This window comes from Anabrus simplex, chromosome X (assembly GCF_040414725.1).
Source record: "Anabrus simplex isolate iqAnaSimp1 chromosome X, ASM4041472v1, whole genome shotgun sequence".
Classification (NCBI taxonomy): Eukaryota; Metazoa; Arthropoda; class Insecta; order Orthoptera; family Tettigoniidae; genus Anabrus; species Anabrus simplex.
The window spans coordinates 198626516-198652472 of NC_090279.1; the positions used below are offsets into that span (position 1 = coordinate 198626516).

Sequence of the window (25957 nt, forward strand, 5' to 3'; positions counted from 1 at the left end):
CTTTACATGCACCAACACAGATAGAAAATGTTGATTGCTCTTTCGTCATCGATGCAGTCTACTGAAACCTGTTTCTCACAACACCCACAGGTGTAGCAGATTCATGACCTTCTAGCCAGGTTAAGTGATGATGGCACCAGAATCACTTTCGCTTGGCTTCCAAGCCATGTTGGGATTGCGCAAAATGAACTTGCTGATGAAGCTGCAAAGGAAGCGGTACTTTCACATCCAAAACCTATGAATGTACCTGCTAAAGATATTTGTTCTCATGTACGTCGAACCATCTTGGTGTCCTGGGAATTGGAGTGGCTAGCTATCTGAACTCCCAACAAGCTGAGATCAATTAAGAAGACAACTACTGTGTAGTGGTCCTCTTTCCGGCCTTTACGGAGAGAGGCCATAGTATTATGTAGGCTGAGGATAGGTCATGGACGATCTATGAACTCTTATCCCCTAAAGAGGGAAGACCCCGCAGTGTGTTCTTGTGGTGGCTCACATCCTCACAGAGTGCGCTGATGCAAGGAGACACTTGAACGCATAATAGCTGATGACGCAACTACTGCTGATCTCGTCATCCGCTTTATGTGTGACAGTGGATTAATCAAGGGTATGTAAATTTCAAGTGTTCTGTTGCTCAGGGAATTCACGTTCCCTTTCGATTTGTTAGTGAACTTTTCGGCTTAAAACAATACTTTTTTGTTTGATTTTGTACTTTGTTTCAAAATTGCTTTGTTGAATAAATAATTTTGTTTTATTTTACATTTCTTTTGCATTTTATTTGTTCAGAGAGGATGATTACCTAGTTGTACTTCCTTTTAAAACAAAAATTACCACCACCATCACTTACATACTGCTGACTAAATATTTCTTCTTTCTGTCTTTTGCAGATTTGTTGGTCATGCTTTCCGTCATTCGCACTACCTTCCCGGTTAACATTTAGTAAATTGAGATCATCCACACCATTCATGTACCTTTCTGTGTTGTTGCCTACACAGCTGATTATTTTATCAAATAATTCTGCATCAGCATCGCCCCTGGCCAGGTCTGTAAACCTCAAAAGTATCAAGTTGCCTGTTAATTTTAGAGATGAGCCTTACGCCACAATTTTGTTTCATACCCTTAATTTTTTCATAGCTTACAAAGACTTCTTTCACCAGTATGCATACTCCCCCTTCTATCAAATCTCTCAAGTCTCTACGATAAACACTCCTGTTCTGGGAGAACATTTTTTGCATCCCTACTATCAGGGAAGGTTCAGTGACGATGACCTTATGCTAATGAGCCTGGGCTCCCTACAAAAGGCACATACAATGCCTGGAAAAATATCACCAGTGCTGCTTGAGAAGGATCCTAAGAGTGAAATGGCAAAATTGGTGCACCAACATTAGTGTTCTAAAAGAAACAAACTCCACCAATATTGAAGCCACAATCATCAAGCACCAACTCCATTGGACAGGGCATATGCCTGAATTCTGTCTGCCAAAAGGAATTCTGTATTCCTAGCTAAAAAATGGTCAAAGACGACATGGAGTATCACAGAAGTGGTATAAGAATACACTAAAGACCTACATGAAGAAATGTTGAATTAAAAGCGACAACTGGGAAGCTACTGTACTTGATCGTCGAGTATGGCAACATAATGTCCTGGAAGGAACTCAGTGCTTTGAGCAACAACGTTGGAAAATAGAAACTGACAAGCACAATGCTAGGAAACAACATGAACCTCTGAAGAACAATTACACTACACAGCCAGTCCCTGCCAGACCAAATATGCCATCAATGCAGTAGAATCTCCAAATTTGGCCTCTACAGCCATCCAAGAACCCATAAAAACTTAGTTTTGAAGAAGGCAATCATACTTGCCAGCGAGTGATAACCCATCCTGTTCATGTGCCAGTTTTCTACAGATTATCTGCCTTCAAGCTATATTTGTGGCACAATAGCTCCTCAAAATTCTTGACCAAGCAAGCCCTCTCTATATGGAAACAGTATTTTCCTCAACACTGTTACAAGAATTACAGGCTATTCATTAACAGTCAATTTAATGAAATACAATGAACAAGTACTCACCATAATTTTAAAACTTGATCCACCTGAAGGTTCCACGTCCATTCTGTTGACAAATGAGAGAAGACTGGCAGACCTAAAACCACAAAAGTTTTACGCCTATGAGATATGATTAAAAAATTAATCTAAGGGTGTTTAACACTATATTTCAGATGTACTACTTTCTACTTTCACCAATGCTACTACAAGATTTCAACTAGATTTAAAGCTAACATAATCGAGATAACAGTTACATTTGTATTCACCAACAACATAATTTCAATTGAACATTTTACTGGAGAAAGGTTGGCCGGTAAAATAGGAAATTAAGATAATAGCCTTCCAAGATGACAGCTCATACACCACTGGAATAGTTAACTGTAAGATAAAATCACAGTGACATGGAATATGATCAAGATTATGCAATAATATGTCCTAGGTGGATAAAAAGATGGCACTACATAGTTTGAGGACTATGATGACACTTATCACATGTCTTGAAGAAAATTTGAAAATGAACTATAGGAATAAGAACATTTTCATTTTTACGGACAGTCAAGCAGCCATGAAGGCACTAGAGGGTGTCCGGATAATATCCAGAATTGTCTGGTATTGCCATTCACTTCTCCTGGCGTTCTCAAACTACAACATTGTTAAAATAATATGGGTACCAGGGCATGCAGGTATCGAAGGAAATTAAAAGATAGATAAACAGGCCAGGAAAGGAGCAGAAACACATTTTGTAGGCCCAGAACCTGTAGGAAAATGGGTACAAAAGAAACAAATGGAAAACTGGAAAAATACTCCAGGATGTAGGCTTGTAAAGGAACTCGTAGGATATGAATTTCATTACGATTTGCCTTGACAAACATTCACAATTACAAAGAAATTAACACAAATTTGTATTGAATAGGTGGACCTTCCTTCAGTTTTTATAATTGTTTTTGTTTAATGTCGCAATAACACATCAAAGGTTTTTAGTGATGGAAGGATGGGGAAAGGGCTGGATTTGGGAAGGTAGCGGCTGTAACCTTAATTAAGTTACAGCCCCAACATTTGCCTGTTGTGAAAATAGGAAACCACGGAAAACCATCTTCAGGGCTGCCAACTGTCTTCCGAATTCAAGCTCACAGTAGTGACTCTAACTGCACGGCCAACTCATTCGGTTCTCACAAAGAAACTTTGGATCTCCAGCTAATGTTTATGTACGACAAGGCATGGTTCCATTTTCCTGGAAATGTAAACTCCAAAAATGTGCAATTCTGGAATACTGAGAAACCATATACTGTACAGAAAGTGGCATAGTATTTAATTAAAATAGGGGTAAGGTTTGCAGTAAGCACGCAGCAGATAATTGGGCCTATATTTTTCAATGACCGCATAAATTCAGATGTGTACGTGGGAACAATTTTCATCAATTTCTTATTGAACCGACACATGCAAAAATGGATTATATTTTCAACAGGATGTTGCCACAGTCTGTCTTAATTCTATAGAAATTTTACATCCAGTTTTCGATGACCGGATAATTTTTTTTGCTATTTGCTTTATGTCGCACCAGCACAGATGAGTCTTTTCTATAAAAATAATTTTCCGCCTTGTCAATACTTTATACACTTTATTCTATTATAGTCCTAAGATAATTAGTATTTGGCACCGCTGAGGAAGAGAGCAGAGGCTCTCGAAACATGTACATGTACGGTAATTAAATAGAATAAAGTGTATAAAGTATTGACAAGGCGAAGAATTATTTTTATAGAAATTTGTATATAAGTCAATACGGACCAAAATGGTGAAAATAGTCAATGCAGATGAGTCTTATTGCGATGATGGGATGGGAAAGGCCTAGAAATGGGAAGGAAGCGGCTGTGGCCTCAATTAAGGTACAGCCCCAGTATTTGCCTGGTGTGAAAATGGGAAACCACGGAAAACCATCTTCAGGGCTGCCGACAGTGGGGTTCAAACCCACTATCTCCCGATTACTGGATACTGGCCGCACTTAAGCGACTGCAGCTATCGAGCTTGGTACCGGATAATTAGTACATTTTTATGGTCCCTTTGATCAGCCAACCTAACTTCCTGTGATTATCATCTTTGGGAAACCATTAAGTTTACCGAAATAATCTCCACACTATAGAAGAACTGTAGGTCGAAATAACACGTGAAATACAGTCTATTACCTAAGTGGAATTACAGAAAGCCTGGTAAATAATTTTTTTTTAATGATGTGAGGCATGTTTTACTGCAGTGGGAGGTTATTTCTAACAGTATCTTAAATAAATGGTGAGTAATAAATCTGTATAAATGTACAGTCTTTTAATAATTATTGATCTGCATTTAGGACAGTGTTTACCTAACGTTTTCTTACAGTTTCAAAGAACTTCGAAATTTATCAAACATTTCCCCCGATAAAACATTCCAGTCCCTAAATCTTCTTCCTATTTGCACCAATTTGTACTCTTGAATTTCAACGTTTTCATATTATGATCTTTCCTACTTTTAAGAGCTACGCTTGGCTTATTCATCTACTAACGTAACTCTGCACCATATCTCCACCGACAGCTTGGAACTTCCCACTTAGTCGAGCGGCTCATTTCCTCACTCCCAAATCTTCCTAGTCCAGCATTTATGTAACACTACTGTTTTGTCAGAAATCACCTAGAACACATTGTGCTGCTTTCCTTTCAATCATTTTCAGTCCTTGAATCAAGCAATCCTGGTGAGGATCCTATAAACTGAAACTGTATTACGACTGGGGTCTTGCCAGACACTCACACGCCCTCTCCTTTACATCCTTACTACAATCCTTAAATACCCTCATAATCACATGAAGAGATCTGTACACTTTATTTACTACCTCGCTGATGTGATTACCTCAATGAAGATATTTCCTGTGCAGTTAGTGTCACACAGCTATGAGCTTGCGTTTGGTAGATAGTGAGTTTGAATTCCACTGTGGTTACCCATTTTCATACCAGGCAAATGCTAGGGCTGTACTTATATTAAGGCCACTTCCTTACCACTCCAAGCCCTTTCCTACCCCATCGTTACTATAAGACCTCTCTCTATCGGTGCAATGTAAAGCAACTTATAAAGAAAAGAAAAAAAAAGAAAGATCTTTCCTTATATTAACACTTAATATTAGAATGGTCCCCATGCGGTACTTTCACCATCACCACAGCAATTACAATCGAGAGGACCTTTTTCCTTGGTGAAACTTACAACCTGACTTTTTATCCCATTCACTACCATCATACAATTGTCTGCTGTCCTTCACACAGTCCTGTCATGGTCTCTTTGCAGTTGCTCACAACTCTGTAACTTATTTACTATATCATACATAGGGGAAAGTGAGGCAAAATGTGAATGGGATACAACCCTTATCTTTGGTGTAAATGGTGCAATCTGCCGGAATCTTTCAGAACATCGACATCATGTGGCTATCTGCTACCACACAACAGTTTGCTGCCATTCCTTGCTCGAGTCTGTGTTATTTTGGCCACTGTCTAGTATTCTTTCACTCGAGTAAGCAGAAGTGAGATATATGTAAATAACGTTTTATTATTATTATTATTATTTCGAAGAGTAGTGTGACCATCTTCTATATAACACTAAACAAACAGAAAAATGGAAGAGACACACATTGAAAAATGAAGATATCGGCTAAAGAAAGAGAAGAGCCACGAAGGGAATGAAAATAAAAGACCTCCTAGGCCTCGAGTGCTGTAATACAGACGGGGTCGGAAAAGAACAAGTGTTGCCCAAGGGTGGTCGGAGATGATAGATGAAAGTGAGGAGCCTGACACAAGTAAGTGGAAACAATGGCAAGACTCAGCTAATGGCCTCAGGGTCGCCAACCCAAGCTCCCCAAGTTCAGAGCCCCTAACGCCCCTCTTCATCACCTTTTACGACAAGCAGGGGATACCATGGTGTTAATTCTACCACCCCAACACACAAGGACGGGGGGGGGGGGGGGGGGGTTGAGGAGCAGTGTGGGAAGAGGGAACAACAGAAATAAGAGAAGAGGACAAACATGGAAACACAAAAAGACAAGGACCATCTCTATATCTTCAAATAGACAGCTTCTCTCATCATCAATCCCAGTTCTCTGCATCCATCTCTTCTCAGCCTCCGAGCTCGTTTCTGCTTCTCAGCTTCATCAAGAGGGCAGATATTAACACAGATCTTCAGTCTAGATGTGGGATAAGTGTAGTATAAGTAGAAACCTGGCTGGATAAGTACTGGAAGAGGGAAGGCAAGTTACAGACCACCAACATGGCAAGGCTCGGATGGTCACACCGCACTAAACAAGGCTGCCAACTTAAGAACTTAAGTTTAGCTAGTGGCAAGACCACTGGATTGGGGGTTAGCACAGAGGGTCTAAGGTTGAAAAGCAGACAAAAGAGAGACTAACTTAGTGTCCCATGAAGTCTCACTAAAATGTGACCAAAATATTGATGAAGTTACAAAGAGTAATGCTATGGGCACATGCCATGACAATTTGAAACTGCACAGTTCTCTTATTACCGGACGAGTTGGCTGTGCAGTTAGAGGCGCGCAGCTGTGAGCTTGCATCTGGAAGATAGTGGGTTCGAATCCCACTGTCGGCAGCCCTGAAGATGGTCTTCTGTGATTTCCCATTTTCACACCAGGCAAATACTGGGGCTGTACCTTAATTAAGGCCACGGCTGCTTCCTTCCAACTCCTAGGCCTTTCCTATCCCATCCTCGCCATAAGAACTATCTGTGTCGGTGCGACGTAAAGCCCCTAGCAAAAAAATGTTTCCTATTTTCAACAAGGTTTCAGGCAGCCTTGTGGGCACAAACGATGCAGGCTCTATCAGAAGCAATAGAAAATTAGTCGTCGTGACAGCTGGCTCAATGGCAACACTGAAAATGGTTGCAAATCTGAGATTTATAGTGCCTCCATTTTAAGAATACTTTTAAGGGTGGGTTGGTGGATCCATAGCAACCATTCAGGAAGGATCTCTCCTCTATGCTTCTTCAGGTATTGTTAAGTAATTTTGATATATTTTGCCCACTCCACCTACAAAGGCTCTACAGAAATAACACTGGAAAGTGAAGCAAAGTCGATGACAAGGACCTGCAACTCAATCACAGCAGCAAGTCACTGACCTATACACACTTAATTTCTTATATACTGTATTATAGATACTACAGCAAAACTCTTGACCAGTGGGTGCCATTGTCATTTAATGGATTTTTTTTTTTTTTACAATTTGCTTTATGTAGCACTGACAATGGGATATGAAAGGGCTAGGCGTAGGAAGGAAGTGAACATGGCCTTAATTAAGGTACAGAAAACCATATTCGGGGCTGCCGACAGAGGGGTTGGAACCCGCTATCTCCCGAATGCAAGGTGATAGCTACGTCACCCAAACCGTGCAGCCACTTATTCACTGGAAACTACCCATCTCGACCAATGGTGAAATTTAAATGTACTGCTAGGCCTACTTACAAACCTGAATGAAGTCTAACCCAGACTCTATATAACTTATCGTAATTTAAAGCAACGTTATGGAAGAGTAATGCCTTTGCTGGCAAGATGTAGTGTTTACAGTGCACTGTGTCTTCTGGTATGGGCTAGATTAAATTTGTTACTTTCATTGACTAGTCTCAGCCTCATCCTTGGCTTTGACAATATGAAAGTGACTGAGGTATGTGCGATGCTTGTAATACCATTCCTTACGCGGCCAGCCCCTGTAATGAAGGGTGTGAAAATGTCGCTCATAGGGTCGGTTGGTGCATGCATTTCAATGGGCTTGGCAGGCTGATATGTAATAACAACTTCTGGCTCAGTGAGGAAAGCAACGGGAAACTACCTCACTCCTCATTTCCCTAGTAAGCCTCTTCAGTGACGCCTAAGCCATCTATAACAGCTGATGACAGAGCTCTTGAGGATCAAACCAGCCTTCGGACTGAATACCCAACATATGGAAGAGTATGCCGAATCCTTCGACATACCTCAATTAAGAGGCAATAAGGTGGTGGTGGTGGTAATTAATGTTTGAGGAGGAAGTACAACTAGACAACCATCCTCGGCAATAAGTTAATATGTGATCCTAAATATCTTTATATCTAAGGCCGTTTTCCTTTACCATTAAGCTTACCAGAGATCTCTTTTTTTTTTTTTTTTTTTTTTTTACAAGGGTTGATAAATATAAGTAAACATCGTAAATGACCCAGGCTTAAGAATAATGCATGATTATAAGTGATTAAAATATACTGTAAAACAATACTTACAGCAGCAATTATTATTCAAATCCATAGCTGATGCTTGATATTTCTTGAATGCACAACGCCATATCTCATCACTCAAACAGCAGTAATTCAGGTTAACAATACCACACGCATTCATTACTGAATAATCATACTAACGACATTTACATAATATTTACTATAACACATGTCTGTAAACAGATTAAAAATTTGCAGCACCACTGGATTGCTATGTAAATATGACAACCAATTATACCAACATCATCAAAACAAAACAAACACGCACCGCAATAGGATTTGTTAAGTTTAGGAGCATGGTTATGTGGTACCAACTGACACTTCATACATCTTTTCTTTATTGGTTTGCGTACGTCCTGGATATTGATAAAAAAGCATTGGTCTATTTATTCTCTTTGGTCTAACCAGTCAGGAGAGGTCAGGACAGGAGTGTTTATCAGATAGCATCCCAAAAAGAGTGAGGCCCTGCGCCCACGATGCCTTTTATGCTATAACTCTCTTGCTAAGGATCCATCAGCGAGGCAAAGTTGGCTACTTTGGCTGAAATTGGCTTCATAAATAAATTTAAAGGAAAAAAGCATTGAACATTGGTGACATTGGTGTGTTTAATGGAGGATTGTCGGTAATAACGAACATTTTCCTTAGTTTGGTTTTGGTTATAAACTCATCCTCTTTAGTTATAAAAGAAATGCACTTCTGGGGTCAGGATGAGATCGCCGAAGACAGTTCTGTTTTTCTGCCATCTGTTTAGAGTGAAACGGAAGTCAAACTGACATGCAGGCAATCTAGATGGCTTCGGTTAAAAAAAAAATGCCTGAGAGGTTAGACTTCGTTCAGGTGTGTGTGTGTGTGTGTGTGTGTGTGTGTTACAACAAACTATCATTGTTGGTCAGTGCCACCCACCCTTCGAGATTTATTATTATTATTATTATTATTATACATCAGGGGCCGAGGATCCTGGTACCGGTATTTGGTCCTTTAAAACAACAGTAATCATCATCGTGTAGGGCCTACTTAATTTTATTTTAAGCAGAATTTTCCATTGTCAGTTGCATTTTTAACTGTTGAGAGCTTGGACACACCACAGATAATTTTTAACAAGAAGGGGAATAGGTTTCTGCCTGTTGTACAAGTTATGAAGGCTGTAATTCTACAGCAGTCCTGTGTTATCTATCCCCAGTGTAGCGTGACGGTTAGCATTATTAGCTGCTGTCCTCGGAGGCCCGGGTTCGATTCCCGATACGGCCAGAAATTTTTTGATGGCAGGACAGCTGCTATATGGTTGAAATGGTACATGCAGCTCACCTCCATAGGGGGTGTGCCTGTAAAGAGTTGCACTGTTCAAATAAGAGTTTTGAATATAATTAAGATAATCAGTCTTTTTATCTTCTGTGTTCCCAGTATCATAGCATCTGTATTCAGTTTTATCGTTTATTATCTTTTGTGTTTTCATAATTGCCCATGTCACCTTTCCTATTGTTCCCTCTTCCAAATGCTGACCTGGTATTGTGTTTATCTTCTTATGTGCAAGGAAAGGTTATTCCAGTGAGGTTCAACTTGTGGGATTCCAGCAAGAAATACCAGATATGTCAGATTCAGGAGGTCAATCACTTTTGATAGGATAGATCATGAGTCACTGCAGACGGAAATGAAGGCTATTGGACCAGACAAAAGAGTGGCTGAATACGGAGGGGTCCAGAAAAATGTAGACACTCTTTGATAGTTAATATTAATGGAAGAAAATGGCATACCATTACAATTCTTGCACGGGGGGGAGGTTATTTTGTGTGTTCCCATTGGCAGCCAAACAATGTTGATGCTGCTGAACTGCTGACCGAACTATGGCTGTAAGAGTTGCCGGTGTGATAGCTGCACAGGACACCTCGATTGTTTCTCGTAGCTCGTTCTGTGTAGCTGGCTTTTGTTGATAAAAACATTTTTCAAGGTCCCACATAGTTAGAAGTGTAAGGTCTGGAGACCGTGGTGGATACTCAACAGCTCCTCTTTGACCTATCCACCATCCAGGTGGATTTTCATCCAAGTAGGCTCTGACATTTCTGTGATAGTGAGGCCACTTGTTGTAGGTGAAATCTTTCATTACCAAATACCTCTTGGATGGCAGGTAAAATCAATGTTTACAGCATATGAAGATACACTTCACCAGTTACAGTACAATGGGCCAATCAAACTGTGTGATGACAGACCACACCACACATTAACACGGGGTACATTAACATGTTTGTCCACATAAACGTGAGGATTTTTTGAATGGTACCTTGTCAGATCAGATAACCATCCCTGCAAACCATTCATCTTCGCGAAGCATGCCTTCAAACCATTTGCAGTATTCCATTCTTTGATCCGGGTCATCCTCTTTCATAGCGTGCAGCGATCTTGGAATATACATTTTCCACTTTGCAGCCTTCAGAATTCGTCGTACGGTTGATCGGCTTACCCCACTTTCATGTGCACCCTGATTCACAGATTTCTGAGGTGACCTAGTAAAATCTTGCAACACAGCAGTGCTGAAAGCTGGACTTGTTGATGTTTTTGGTCGGCACATCCTGAACAGTACCGCCGGCTTCAAATTTATCCCGAATACGATAAATTGTTGCTCGTGTTGGTGGCTGAGTTCCGTACACAGTATGCCATTGCCATTGTACCTCCATTATGTTTTCGTACTTCCAGTACTGCTACAATACGGCCTTGCATTGCTCAATCTTACTTCTTCATTGCTGCACTGTCATCAGCTGGAAAACACCAAGATTGTCGTGCCCTTCACGTAACCTTCATCATGTGTTGAGAAAACAATAGGCTACGCTACCGTGCAAGAATTGCGTCGATATGTAATTTTGTTCCAAAGATATTAACTATCTAAGTGTGTCTACATTTTTCTAGAACCCTCTGTATGTGCCTATATTTCTAGAAAGCAGATCACTTGACAATTAGAGTAGGTGAAACATTATCTGATAGTTTTATGATCAAAAGGGGGATCCCACAGGGCAGTATTATTGGACCCTTATGTCCTATTTTGAAACATAGAACCGAAAAAGTAATCCATAAGAATACATAAAATTTAATCAAATATGAAGTGGGCAGAACGGGATACTACCCCATTATGCCCCACCCCATTTTGCCCCATAAGCTCATTTTTATGGTTACGAGGTCTTGACAAAAAAAAAAAAAAAAAAAAAAAGATTCAAATATTTGAAGTAACATAACGGAATAAGAAGCTCGTAATGCACACTTCCAAATAATATGAAAATGAAAATCCACAGCCTGTTTCCAGTCATACGACCAAGTCAGGAATGGAATGAATGAAGCTCCCATATAGCGGCGAGGATAGGAATTGTGCCGGCTATAGAAAGCTTGTCGCACTCCTCTTCCAAATAATAATAATAAAATGTTATTTACATATATCTCGCTTCTGCTTACTCGAGTGAAAGAATACTAGACAGTGGCCAAAATAACACAGACTTGAGCAAGGAATGGCAGCAAACTGTTGTGTGGTAGCAGATAGCCACATGATGTCGATGTTCTGAAAGATTCCGGCAGATTGCACCATTTACCACAGAGATAAGGGTTGTATCCCATTCACATTTTGCCTCGCCTTCCCCTATGTATGGTATAGTAAATAAGTTACAGGGTTGTGAGCAACTGCAAAGAGACCATGACAGGACTGTATGAAGGACAGCAGACAATAGTATGATGGTAGTGAATGAGATAAAAAGTCAGGTTGTAAGTTTCAGCAAGGAAAAAGGTCCTCTCGATTGTAATTACTGTGGTGATGGTGAAAGTACCGCATGGGGACCATTCTAATATTAAGTGTTAATATAAGGAAAGATGTTTTTTTTTTTTTTTTCTTTACAAGTTGCTTTTTCCGAGGCACCATATTTGCTTTGTCTATATAGGCTATTGTTACGATGGGCTCGCCACACCCAAAGGCATTTTATACCTACTGCCAGGTTCAAAATTAGGCCGCCCCTAACATGGAGACAGATGCCTTTCGTAGCCGCTCCTCTGGAGTACAGACGCTACGGGTATGCCCCTTCCGCCATCCCCGCCGTACCGAAGTCCACCTTCTCCGCCGTAGATGCCGTTGAGGTCTTCACTCGTAACCCTGAGCTGGGACCCATACCAGATGTTACACACCGGGTCAGTGTGCTCTGGGACTCACATAGGCAGGGGCGCCACTCCCTGGGTAGGGCTGCCTCCGAAGAGGGTCCCTACCTGCTACCTATGAGATGGAAGGATACCATCCAACGCAGCATTATAGAAAGAAACCTGGACTGGGACACAGTGTTGGAAGAGGAGTGGTGGAAAGACCGAAGAAAGTGGAGAGGAACCATATTTGCCCCTACCCGGCTACAGCTGGATAAAGGGAAATGATGATGATGATGATGATGACAAGTTGCTTTACGTTGCACCGATAGAGAGAGGTCTTATGGTAACGATGGGATAGGAAAGGGCTTGGAGTGGTAAGGAAGTGGCCTTAATATAAGTACAGCCCTAGCATTTGCCTGGTATGAAAATGGGTAACCACAGTGGAATTCAAACTCACTATCTGCCAAATGCAAGCTCATAGCTGTGTGACGCTAACTGCACAGGAAATATCTTCATTGAGGTAATCACATCAGCGAGGTAGTAAATAAAGTGTACAGTCTCTTCATGTGATTATGAGGGTATTTAAGGATTGTAGTAAGGATGTAAAGGAGAGGGCGTGTGAGTGTCTGGCAAGACCCCAATCGTAATACAGTTCCAGTGTATAGGATCCTCACCAGGGTTGCTTGATCCAGGGACTGAAAACGATTGAAAGGAAAGCAGCACAATGTGTTCTAGGTGATTTCTGACAAAACAGTAGTGTTACATAAATGCTGGACTAGGAAGATTTGGGAGTGAGGAAATGAGCCGCTCGACTAAGTGGGAAGTTCCAAGCTGTCGGTGGAGACATGGTGCAGAGTTACATTAGTAGATGAATAAGCAGAGCGTAGCTCTTAAAAGTAGGAAGGATCATAATATGAAAACGTTGAAATTCAAGAGTACAAATTGGTGCAAATAGGAAGAAGATTTAGGGACTGGAATGTTTTATCGGGGGAAATGTTTGATAAATTTCGAAGTTCTTTGAAACTGTAAGAAAACGTTAGGTAAACACTGTCCTAAATGCAGATCAACAATTATTAAAAAGACTGTACATTTATACAGATTTATTACTCACCATTTATTTAAGATACTGTTAGAAATAACCTCCCACTGCAGTAAAACATGCCTCACATCATTAAAAAAAAATTATTTACCAGGCTTTCTGTAATTCCACTTAGGTAATAGACTGTATTTCACGTGTTATTTCGACCTACAGTTCTTCTATAGTGTGAAGATTATTTCGGTAAACTTAATGGTTTCCCAAAGATGATAATCACAGGAAGTTAGGTTGGCTGATCAAAGGGACCATAAAAATGTACTAATTATCCGGTACCAAGCTCGATAGCTCCAGTCGCTTAAGTGCAGCCAGTATCCAGTAATCGGGAGATAGTGGGTTTGAACCCCATTGTCGGCAGCCCTGAAGATGGTTTTCCGTGGTTTCCCATTTTCACACCAGGCAAATGCTGGGGCTGTACCTTAATTAAGGCCACGGCCACTTCCTTCCCATTCCTAGGCCTTTCCCATCCCATCATCGCAATAAGACACATCTGTGTGGGTGCGACGTAAAGCAAATAGCAAAAAAAAAAAAATAAATTATCCGGTCATCGAAAACTGGATGTAAAATTTCTATAGAATTAAGACAGACTGTGGCAACATCCTGTTGAAAATATCATAATCCATTTTTGCCTGTGTCGGTTCAATAAAAAATTGATGAAAATTGTTCCCACGTACACATCTGAATTTATGCGGTCATTGAAAAATATAGGCCCAATTATCTGCTGCGTGCTTACTGCAAACCTTGACCTGATTTTAATTAAATACTATGCCTCTTTCTGTACAGTATATGGTTTCTCAGTACTCCAGAATTGCACATTTTTGGAGTTTACATTTCCAGAAAAATGGAACCATGCCTTGTCGTACATAAACATTAGCTGGAGATCCAAAGTTTCTTTGTGAGAACCGAATGAGTTGGCTGTGCAGTTAGAGTCACGCTACTGTGAGCTTGAATTCGGAAGACAGTTGGCAGCCCTGAAGATGATTTTCCGTGGTTTCCCATTTTCACAACAGGCAAATGTTGGGGCTGTACCTTAATTAAGGCCACAGCCGCTACCTTCCCAAATCCAGGCCTTTTCCCATCCTTCCATCGCTAAAAACCTTTGATGTGTTATTGCGACATTAAACAAAAACAATTATAAAAACTGAAGGAAGGTCCACCTATTCAATACAAATTTGTGTTAATTTCTTTGTAATTGTGAATGTTTGTCAATGCAGATCGTAATGAAATTCATATCCTACGAGTTAAGAAAAAAACAACTTTGTAAACACTTTTACAAAACCTATTACGGAAGCTTATTCTTGCAGCAAAATCTCTTTGGTGGAGTTCGTGCACAAATCTTGAAATTTCCACAGTTTGGCAACTTTGTAGGCCGACCTTATGGTCTTGTTTGCTTCCTGTGCTAGACAATGAAGTGATTTTGTGGGACTTGCTTGTAACCATGCCTGAATATCTCCCAAGTTTATCTTCCGATAAAAAAATGCCTTTTCCGCTCCTTGGTACATTACAGACTGAACCTGTTGTATGCCAACTTTTCATCAGCTTTGAAACGCAAGAACACGTCTTCTATATTTATTTGTTCATTTCTTCATGAGGGCACAAGATAACAGCTACACTGAGCAAATTTACTTGTACTGTCAATAGACTAATTTACAAGTGTAAACTTTCATGATAAATTATAACAAACATAACAAAAGATAACAAGGTTAGGTACACAGTCTACTAGCAACAACTGTCCAAATCGAAAACCATGAGAATGTCCATGTTCATAGCCAAGTCATCGTGAGTCAAGATTGTGGTATAAGCACTTCACATCAACTTATCCGTAAGAGACTACTTACACCGCTCTCGCATATATCAAGCTCTTGTCTCCTATTAATATTGTTAAAGAAAGTTGGGACGCGGATTAGGAAAGATCGTTCAAGTGCTAAGTATGGGGAATGTGGAGAAGAAACATGGAGAGAGAAGAGCGAGACAAATGTTCCGAGTGGTAATGCCCATTTAAGATCCCGTGGAAGAAACTCAGGTCAGCACCTGTCACCTGATGTGCAGCGGTGACATATTTATTGCCCTTAATACCTGCTGCATAGGCAGATTTCTGAGAATGGGTTTCTGTTCCTTACAATTGCAGCAAAGAGAGACACTGCTCTGTCTAACTGGTTAATGTTAGAGGGAGAGGCTGTTGTCCAAATCGGAGAGCATTAGCTCAAGGGAGGTTTAATGATCGTGAGGAAGAATTATATCAAATCCCATGGTGCAACAGCCCTGAAGGGCCATGGCTTACCAAGTGACCACTGCTCAGCCTGAAGGCCTGTAGATTATGAGGTGTCATGTGGTCAGCACGACGAATCCTCTCGGCCGTTATTCTTGTTTCCTAGACCAGGTTCTCATAATCTAATCAACCGGATAACGATGATTAAGAAAAAGATTGTAATTCTTAGGAATAAATAAGGAATATATTTTCATACTTTATTATATTTTATTTACCTAAAATTCATAGCTTATATCCCCAGGATGTTTTCAACATTAAGTTGCTTGCCTGAAGGGCAATGTTTCATTTTCATGATTTATTTATTTACTTTTAGACAAGTTTTAGCTGCGGTCACATATTTTAATTATTTTCTTTTCAGTACTGATAAATCTTCTTGATAACCATGGACAGAACAACACCAAACGTGAAAAATGAACCGGAGTTCATCTCTGTTCCTTCAATTGTAAGTACTAGTGTAAGAATTTCATTAAAGAAATATTTTAATTTTTCTGTGTCTATTGGTTGTTCCCCCTTCTGTTCCTTCCCTTCCCTTCTCAAATGTAGTCTTGGGGGCTGGCTGCATCCAGTTACTCACTCTCATTTTCGTTTTTTTTTGTCAAAAAATTCTCTTGTCTCCTTAGGGATTACTTTCAACCCCAAGGCTGCTGGACTGTGAGCATCGGAGCGTAAGACTTCAGTGTATGTTGAATGAAAGCTTGGTGCTTGCGGCAGTGATTGGGCATGTAAATGGTATAAGTGCTTGTGATTTCCGTGTGTGTATGTGATTTTTTTTCTTCACTCGTAGTCCAGTATGCTCCTTTGTTTTGATTACCAGTACAGCATTATTATTTTTAATTTTTTTTGGGACTGGGCCGGTATGCCGTTTGCTCTATTAATTTCATACATGCTTTATGTAAAAAAAAATTTAAAATTTTTTGACAGAATGCACAGTAAACTTTGTTGAAGAGTTAACTTTGTAATTTGTGTGCGGTGTGAGTGGCTCAGACGGCTCAGACGGCTGAGGCGCTGGTCTTCAGACCCCAACTTGGCAGGTTCGATCCTGGCTCTGTCTGGTGGTATTTGAAGGTGCTCAAATACATCAGTCTTGATTCAGTAAATTTTCAGGCACATAAAAGACCACATGCGGAACTAAATTCCGGCATTTCGATGTCTCCAGAAACTGTAACAGTAGTTAGTGGGACGTAAAGCCAATAACATTATTATTATTATTATTATTATTATTATTATTATTATGTAATTGAAAATTAGTTTGCTCTTTGTAACGTAAGATTTGTTGCTCTGATTATGATGTCGCTCAGTGCTTGTTGAAACTTGTCAACTTCATCCTCACTTCTTCCTTCAACAACATGTTGTAATCTCATATCTCTTCCAGAGTAAAGTGTAGCTTTCACTGAAGTCCCAGTCTCATCCATGGCTGTGACAATATGGAAGTTGCTGGGGTATGGGTGGTGCTGAGTAATGACATTCAGAGCACGACTAGTGCATCTGAGTGTTATGAAAGGTGTTGCTCATAGGGGCAGTCGTGCTGTAATAGCACTTTGACCCCGTGAGGAAAGCAGTGACAAACTACCTCACTCCTCGTCTTGCCTAGTACACCTCATTTTGGTGCTGCCATTGGTTTTTGCGGTTTCCTTATAACCACATAACCTTTGGTGGTGCTATCTGAGGATCCAACCAGCCTCTGGGCTGATGACCTAACAGACAGATCTCTTCCTCTGTATCTCCCCTTACTCTTCTCTTATTAAATATTAACACTTCCAGATGCATTATCTTTGCTGACTCAGCCAGTTCTGCTTTCTTTCCCCCCATAAGCCCAATTAATAATAATAGGTGGTGGTGGTGGTGGTGGTGGTGGTGGTGGTGGTGGTGGTGGTGGTGGTGGTGGTGGTGGTGGTGGTGGTTGTTTTAAGAGGAAGTACAACTGGGCAACCAAACCATCCTGTGTTAATATTGGTAGCACACCAACAAATTGCATTTTGTTTGCCAAGTTGTTTCCAAAGAGGCCCTGGCCTCTCAAGTAGAAGTGGAACGTTTCTCCCATAGGTCCGAGGTGCTTGCTAAAACTTCTATGTAGTAGGAGATACTACCCTGCTTGTACATAGACCAATATTCCTCCTCTATTGGTTAGAGACCATTGATGGATTTGTATAGTCCTTGCTCTCAGAGGTCAGGGTTGGCCACAATTCAGAATGTGTCCGAGATACCCACTCCTGTTCAACAGCAACTGGCATCCTGATTCTCAAGACCATTTAATAGGCAACTCACCTGTTGCCCGTGGTTCACGAACTAGGACATGAATACAGTAACCCAAACCACTAACCATTATCTCAATGAAATTGTACTTGTTGTGTCTTTCAGCATCTACACTGCTGGTAGGACCCCAAGCACGTTTCAGAGCTACTAGGGCAAATTCTATAAGACATTCCTAGGGTGCAAAAACTCCCCAGTTTAAGTTTCCAGATAGAAAATAAAAAAAGACAAATGAAGCTTTATTTTTTTAAATTCCAATTTTTAATTTATGTTGCATTTTGGTGCACTGTATTTAGTCATGTATATCCCATACTTTTTTCTGAAAATGACTCAAGCTTAAAAATCGGGGTGTGAGGTGCATGTGGGAGGTTGGTAAATTGAACTTAATAAGAATTTAAAATGTTTTTTTACATAAAACCTATTAATTTTACATGAGAAAAAAGGAAAGTCCTCAGTCTTTCCAGTTATTCGACCGGGTCAGGAACAGAATGAATGAAGACTCCATCTATCAGGGAAGATAGGAATTGTGTCGGCTGCCGAAGCCTGTCGCACTCCTCTGGGGCAATGATTAATGCCTGAGAGATTAAATGAAATGATATTGGAGAGTGTTGCTGGAATGAAAGATGACAGGGAAAACTGGAGTACCTGGAGAAATCCCTGTCGCGCCTCTGCTCTGTCCAGCACAAATCTCACATGGAGTGACCAGGATTTGAACCATAGAACTCAGCGGTGAGAGGCCAGCGTGCTGCCGCCTGAGCCACAGAGGCTTTATCGATTTTGCATAATATTATATATTTTATCATATACAGTAACATGTTATTGAATATTAACAAAAGTATTGAAGTTTTCAGGATTACATTAGTAGCCAAATACGCACCCCTTCCATTTCCACTTCCTCTTTATGAATCGGGCTATCCAGCCACTTCTCACCTTCAGTTCTAAATGGTTAGCAACCTGCTTTGTCGTTACTTCATGTGCTTTAAATTGTATCATTCCATGTGAAACATTTCATGTACTAAAGCAATTCATTTTTGACCTCAGGAAACTTTCCACTTTTTGGCCCCTGAAAGGCTTTTATTGATTTGTTCGCATTTTCAAGAGCAACTTTCTGTTTATACCTGCAGCTTACACTAAACTCCATCTCAATAAATTCTCAGCCAGTGGCATGACTACCGTGTTTCTCTGCAGATTGAATCGTTTCAATTTTAAAAATTCCCAGGCCAGGTCAGTGGATCTGAGGGCTGATTAGAATCCATTCAGCCTACACGATTACAATTGAGGAGCTATCTGGTGGTTAGATAGCGGCCCTAGTCTAGAAACTCTAGAAATGCTGAGCAACGGTCACTTGGTAGGCTATGGCCCTTCAGGACTGTTGTGCCGTGGAGTTTGGTTTTTTGTAACTTAATTTCTGATTATAATCTGGCAAATTTATCAAATAATTGATAGGGTCTCTGCCAACTGGGCAACAGCGCTAAATGTAGATCAGTGGTGACTGATTGATGAATGCTTCTCCTTAACTCACCTACAAGTACAGCCCTGCATGGATGCTAATATCTGCTGATTTATCTCCGGATATCCGTGAAGTTAGTGCCTTGTCGGATGCAAACTGTATGGCAGTGCGGATAATTTTGCTGATAATTTCTAAATAATGAAGTTCATTGATGCTTGTGGTTAGGTGACCCTTGACATTGGTATGGGAGAATAGTGATATATAAACAACCTTGAGACCATAAAGCCATAAATCTGACTTAAGCCCAACTGGCTCCTGCAATTAGTAGAAGGAAGGATGAAAGGTTGTGAAAGAGAACCGCTCAAAATGTTGGTAGTTTTTGGAAAGGGAATCCCTCATAAACCTGTCACTGTAGGGGGTCTGGTGCCAGGTATCAGGCCGATTGTATTCTGCTAACAGATCTATCCATTTCAATACCTTCTGTGTAATATAGTTCAATATTTACAATATCCGCAGATAACCACTCACGGGGGCAGATGAAGGAAGTGCGAATGCAGATAATATTTTGTATGGAAATTCTAAGTTCCCATGGAGGGAATTAGATATTTTTCCACCAATAGAGCATATAAAAAATCAGATCAAAAATTAGATGTTTTAGGCGTTTGCTCTATTAACCAGTGTTTCGTCTTAGGTCTGACACTAGACTCTTCAGAGTGGGATGTGTCAGACCCTACCCACTGACCCTGGGTGTATGCATTTTTATACCTTAACACCACGGTCGCTTCCTTCCTGATCCTAGCTCTTTCCTATCCCATCATCGCTATTAGACCTGTCTGTGTCGATGCAACATAAAGTGAATTATAAACTGTTGCTTTCTTGACATATTTAATGGAGCTCTGTTTTTAGGAAGCCATCAGTGTTCCGAAGGATGAGGTTCCAGAAGAAAACTTTGCTCCTCTGCCGTTCTGTTCCGTCACTATCAAAGGAGAGCCATTGGAGGAAGGAGAATCTAACCTGTACTATGAGGAGATGGAATTTGAAGGGTCACAGGTAAGAACACCAATTCATTGAGCTTGTACTCTAATATTTAACACATTGAGTCCATATCCCCATTTTTTTATTTTTTCATCCCTCAGGTCCAGAAATTTATGCCTTTTAGAACTATTTCAAGCCACTTTGTTCACAATTTTTGTGTATTTGTTTAAAAACTGTAACCGTATTCTGGAAGAACAAATATTCAGGATATTTTAAGGGGTAGGAATTAAGTGTCCACACCAATATTTAGTTTTCTGAATTTAGTAAAAAAAAAAAAACCTGTCAGATTATGAGGAGAAATCTGTATAATAAGGAAAATGGGAATTATTAATCACTTCTTCTATGGCACTCTCAATTTTATATAGCCTACAGTTCAAAGTCTATCAAGACAACACGAGGAAATAATCCTTTTATACAGTACTGCATGAGTTTGTATTTGCTAATAATTCTCTAACTAGTAACAGATAGGGGCACGAATAAAAGAGCAAAGACCATCGAACATATCTGTGGTTACCCAAACCTAAGTTCTGGTCGTACATGCAAGTTTTCAACACATAATGTGTCGCTGACCTATACTCGGGCATGGAATGCTCACGTGTTTTATCTAGCCCGAGTCATCATCAGTTGTGGGCTTCAATGTGTTAAAAGTGTTTGGTGCATTGTGACAGGTAGTTTAGAACATCTATACACAGAAGTCCTGCTTGTTGGTCAGCTTCTTAACATGTTGACGACGAGCCCTGAACGTAGGCTGTTACCCCATGTAGACCGGATAGATCAAGCCTCAAACTACTGTTACACAAAATGTATTCAAGATATTGTCGACCTCAAACTTGGAACATGTAGTCACTAGGTTTCTTTGTAGTCTGTACATTGTGATACTTTTCAAAGCAATACTGTTTGTGGCTCCATTTAATAGTCTTTCTAAGAAGTAAGTATAAATAACCACCTAATCGATACTTTATTAATGCCTCAGGCAAAATTGAATAAAATTAAAACTTACAGGACATGTTTCGACCACTTAGTGGTCCTCTTCAGCTGTATAAATAAAGAACTGAAAAGAAAAACATTGACAATAAGCACAAATAAAAGTTCTTTGGAGACTCCTTTGATAAAAATGGTGGTCGTCAGAATAGGTCATCTTGCCTTTCGTTCTTGTTTGGAAAAGATGTTTATTCTGCGCTGTCTAGAGGGTCTGTCTTTGAGCGCGACCTGGTGAAGTAACGATGTGATACAGTTTGACAGTTCATGGAAAGCTCTGGAGAGAAGGGAAGTAGAGTTTCATCGTCATCTAAAATAACATGTGAGGGAGGAGGGAGATTGGGCTGTGCTTCTGCGATGTCGTGTTTGATTATATCTCTTGTTCGTCTAGTCTGTTTCATGTCTACCCATTCTAAGTATTTGCTAATATTCTCATATAAGATGTTTTTATGCTCGTTGTTTTCGTTGAGATTCTCTTCACCGTTTTCCAATTTATCAAGAACGATGTGGATGTTTTCCAGGTTGTTCATAAGATTACCTTTATTAATCATACAATCTCCCTCCTCCCTCACATGTTATTTTAGATGACGATGAAACTCTACTTCCCTTCTCTCCAGAGCTTTCCATGAACTGTCAAACTGTATCACATCGTTACTTCACCAGGTCGCGCTCAAAGACAGACCCTCTAGACAGCGCAGAATAAACATCTTTTCCAAACAAGAACGAAAGGCAAGATGACCTATTCTGACGACCACCATTTTTATCAAAGGAGTCTCCAAAGAACTTTTATTTGTGCTTATTGTCAATGTTTTTCTTTTCAGTTCTTTATTTATACAGCTGAAGAGGACCACTAAGTGGTCGAAACATGTCCTGTAGGTTTTAATTTTATTCAATTTTGCCTGAGGCATTAATAAAGTATCGATTAGGTGGTTATTTATACTTACTTCTTGATTAAACATCGATACGGTCATGAAATGGACAACTTGTAATAGTCTTTCTAAGCACAGTGTAGTATGAATGCTGTGTTTGTACCATTTGTGTACTCATTGTTTTCAAGTATACAAGGATTTCTCTTTACAGTTACTCCCCATTTAGTGTTCGCCATTAATCACTCGCAATATCTAATTCACTGTAACTTGGTATATATTATAACTGGTCTGTACATAATTAATCACAATTATTGGTAGCCACCGGCAACAGAATATGCTGCGCCATGTTGACATCTGCACTGTAGCTCTAGGGAATAGCTCTACATATCCAACATTATTTTGTTAAATACATGAAGGTTTAAAGAAAGAAAGATACAGCAATAATTTATATTCCGTGACTACTCCGTTTGGAACTCATAATCTCGCCCATAATTTCATCAATAATCAAGGAATAATTATAAGTTGCATAAACGCAAGAATTCTCGTAGCCCTTCACCTACTGTCGACTGCCTCCTAGTGTCACCTGAGAAACTAAGAAAATTCTCAGGGCTCATCACCCGTGTGGCACATCAGGTAATGAATCTGCGTATAAATTTTGAAATAATTTGTCGTCATATAGAGCATGTTGCCATGGGCATGCCAGCTTGTACAATGATGAAATGAAATGGCGTATGGCTTTTAGTGCCGGGAGTGTCCGAGGACAAGTTCGGCTCGCCAGATGCAGGTCTTTCGATTTGACACCCATAGGTGACCTGCGCGTCGTGATGAGGATGAAATGATGATGAAGACGACACATACACCCAGCCCCCGTGCCAGCGAAATTAACCAATTAAGGTTAAAATTCCCGACCCTGCCGGGAATCGAACCCGGGACCCCTGTGACCAAAGGCCAGCACGCTAACCATTTAGCCATGGAGCCGGACTGTACAATGATTCTCGGCGCTTAAGAACACCCGTATATATACGAAGTTTCCATGTGGCTACAAAGATCATACAATTTAAAAATACATCGACACTAACATCTATGATCCCTCTACTCCATGACATGATTGAAAGTAGTTAAAATTATAGTCAACAGAGCACAACAAGCTATAAATTTGAAAGCATATTAGCTTTTTTGGCTTTATCAATTCTGAAATGACCGGTGCTTCACAATAGTGTGCCAACAGGCTCATCAGTTGAAATGGCACCCTTACTCTGATTATGAAAGCTACTGTACATTTATTATTTATTTGGCATATGATGAATAATGACAACCTATAAACTATTTACACAACCAGTGAAAGATAAGTACAAAGTAAATACAAATGATCATACCTATACAGTCAAAGCAGTTAACAAAGTTTGAAAGAACAAGAAGGAAAAAACAATATATTTACATCACTATCCACCTATCAACTTTGACAGTTCATATGTACACACTGAGTGTTAGTGATGCACATCTCACTAAAAGTGAATGTCCAAACCCGCCACCTACTGCACTGCTTCGGATGAAAGCTATAGGTAAGTATTTATAGCAAGAGACTGTACTTATCTTCCCTAGTGTCTTTCACTGCAGTGGTGTCTAAATGGTGTTCTGGCCAGTGTTTGGAAGCAGCCGTAAACGTAAACCCTGGATGGAAACAGGGTGTTGCATTTTGAGCACACATGAAAGGGATCTAGGTGTAGAAAAAAAATCAAAATTGGCATTTCAAGAAGTGTGTTTCTGATATTTAAGGAAAAGTCATATTTTTTTCCTGAGCTCATTTTACCCGAAATCTGAAAAATAAGTTTGAATGACGGGTTCCTGACCACGTTTAAAGCAATTTGATGTTGCCTATAAATGCATATTTTGGCCATTTTTATTGTTCTGGTCATATTTGGTTATAATTTCAGCATTTTTGTTTAAATTGAGGCGTTGTTAACAAGGTACGTGTTATCTGCGCCGAGTTTCAAACACTGGATTTCTGAATAGCGTAGTAGATGTATTATTTTTCCCCCGGAACAGGCAGGTTTAGAAGACCTGATTTCAAGAAGGCGCTCCTACGGACGTCTTTTAGCACATCTTTCCGGACAAGTTAGATTGCGACACTGTACGCATGAGGTCACAGAACATGACGATAGTGTGTTTCCGCCTTTCAATAGGATGTCACTCCAGTAGATATATTTAGCTCAGAAGCAATTAGCAAACAAGGAAAAGCCACGTTATATCTCGCCCATTTCTTCCTTGCAGGGTCGAGTTAAAGCTCCCTTGCTCTTTCACTACCAACGGATTTCAACAGATTTGTCACACATGTAGTACTGCAGTGAACCCCATCATGCCAAAAGTGAAGTGTAGTGAAGCTGTAAAGTTAAGAAAGTATGTGAAAGAGTTCGGTGAAGAGACGTTCAGTACTGATGGAACAATTCTTTTTTGTAAAGCGTGTGAAGTTAAGGTAGCGGTGATAAAGCGATTTAATGTGCACTGCGCTACTGCTAGGCATGAAAGCTGCACAAATCAAAAGTCTTCTGAACAGAACAGGCGGGCTCTTTTGTTTGATACAGCGAAATGTTGGTATCTACCGCTTAACAAAGTGAACAACAAACACTTCCGAAAATTCTTAACTAAATACACAACGCAGTCGATCCCGGACGAGGCAACATTGCAAAAATTTTATTTGCTCTCCTGTTATGAAGACGCACTTTGAAAAATTAGAATTAGTGTAGGCAACAATAGCGTCTGGGTATCCATTGATGGAACTACGGATGTTTGTGGTAGGTATGTTGCGAATGTTATAATTGGAACGCTTCTCGTGGATTGTCCGGGCGATGTATAGTTACTTAGATGCAGCTAACCATTCCACAATTGCAATACTTTTTGACAATGCCATGAAGCTTTTGTGGGATGATGAAGTTAAGCGAGAATGAATCTTGCTGTTATTAACTGATGCTGCACCATACCTGGTGAAAGCAGCAAGGGGACTTAAGGTACTTTACCCAAAAATGGTCCATTTAACGTGTCTTGCTCATGGATTGCACAGAGTTGCTGAAGATACGGCAGAATTTTCCTGATGTTGACCGGTTAATATCAAACGTCAAGAAAATATTTGTGAAAGCTCCACTGAGGGTGGCAAAATTCAAAGATCACGCTCCTTAGCTTCCTCAATGTGTTGAACGATCGTTTATGTGGCCAGATTTGTGGGTCAACATTCTTGGTTCAATTCTGATCTATCTTCATAATTGAAGTGCCATTCCTCTGCAGTAGATGACTATTCCATCTCAGTTGAGTCCTCACATTTTTACGGGTATTGGATCCACTCCAGATACTGTTGTCATATTCTGATTTCTGACGTGGTCTAGTTTAATAATAATAATAATGTTATTTGCTTTACGTCCCACTAACTACTTTTTAAGGTCTTCGGAGACTGGTCTAGTTTAATGAGTCACATTAGCCATCGAAGCATTAGCCTACACTCCATCCCATACAATGCCGCTGGACCTGCAATCATTCTGTAAATCTTCAATTTTATGTACAGTGCTCCTAAAGAACTCCCTTAACCAGGCAGCATTGACTCTGTTCCATGCATTC

General features: G+C 40.1%; 2 protein-coding genes across 4 annotated transcripts in view; one reads left to right on the plus strand and one right to left on the minus strand.

Moving 5' to 3' along the window:
- The window catches only part of LOC136886864 (zinc finger protein OZF), a 229277-nt gene that overhangs the window by 11248 nt on the left and 192072 nt on the right, over positions 1 to 25957 (minus strand). For both annotated transcript variants that reach the window (XM_068230660.1, XM_068230661.1), the window contains one exon: positions 2071 to 2143. In XM_068230660.1, the coding sequence (XP_068086761.1) occupies positions 2071 to 2143 (73 nt within the window). The remainder of the gene's footprint in view (positions 1 to 2070; positions 2144 to 25957) is intronic.
- The window catches only part of LOC136885897 (zinc finger protein 701), a 36129-nt gene continuing 18923 nt past the window's right edge, over positions 8752 to 25957 (plus strand). Inside the window, exons 1-3 of one of the 2 annotated variants that reach the window (XM_067158586.2) lie at positions 8752 to 8925; positions 16128 to 16211; positions 20376 to 20519. In XM_067158586.2, coding sequence (XP_067014687.2) covers positions 16152 to 16211; positions 20376 to 20519 — 204 coding nt within the window. In that variant the 5' untranslated portion in view covers positions 8752 to 8925; positions 16128 to 16151. The other variant, XM_067158587.2, reaches the window with a different exon arrangement.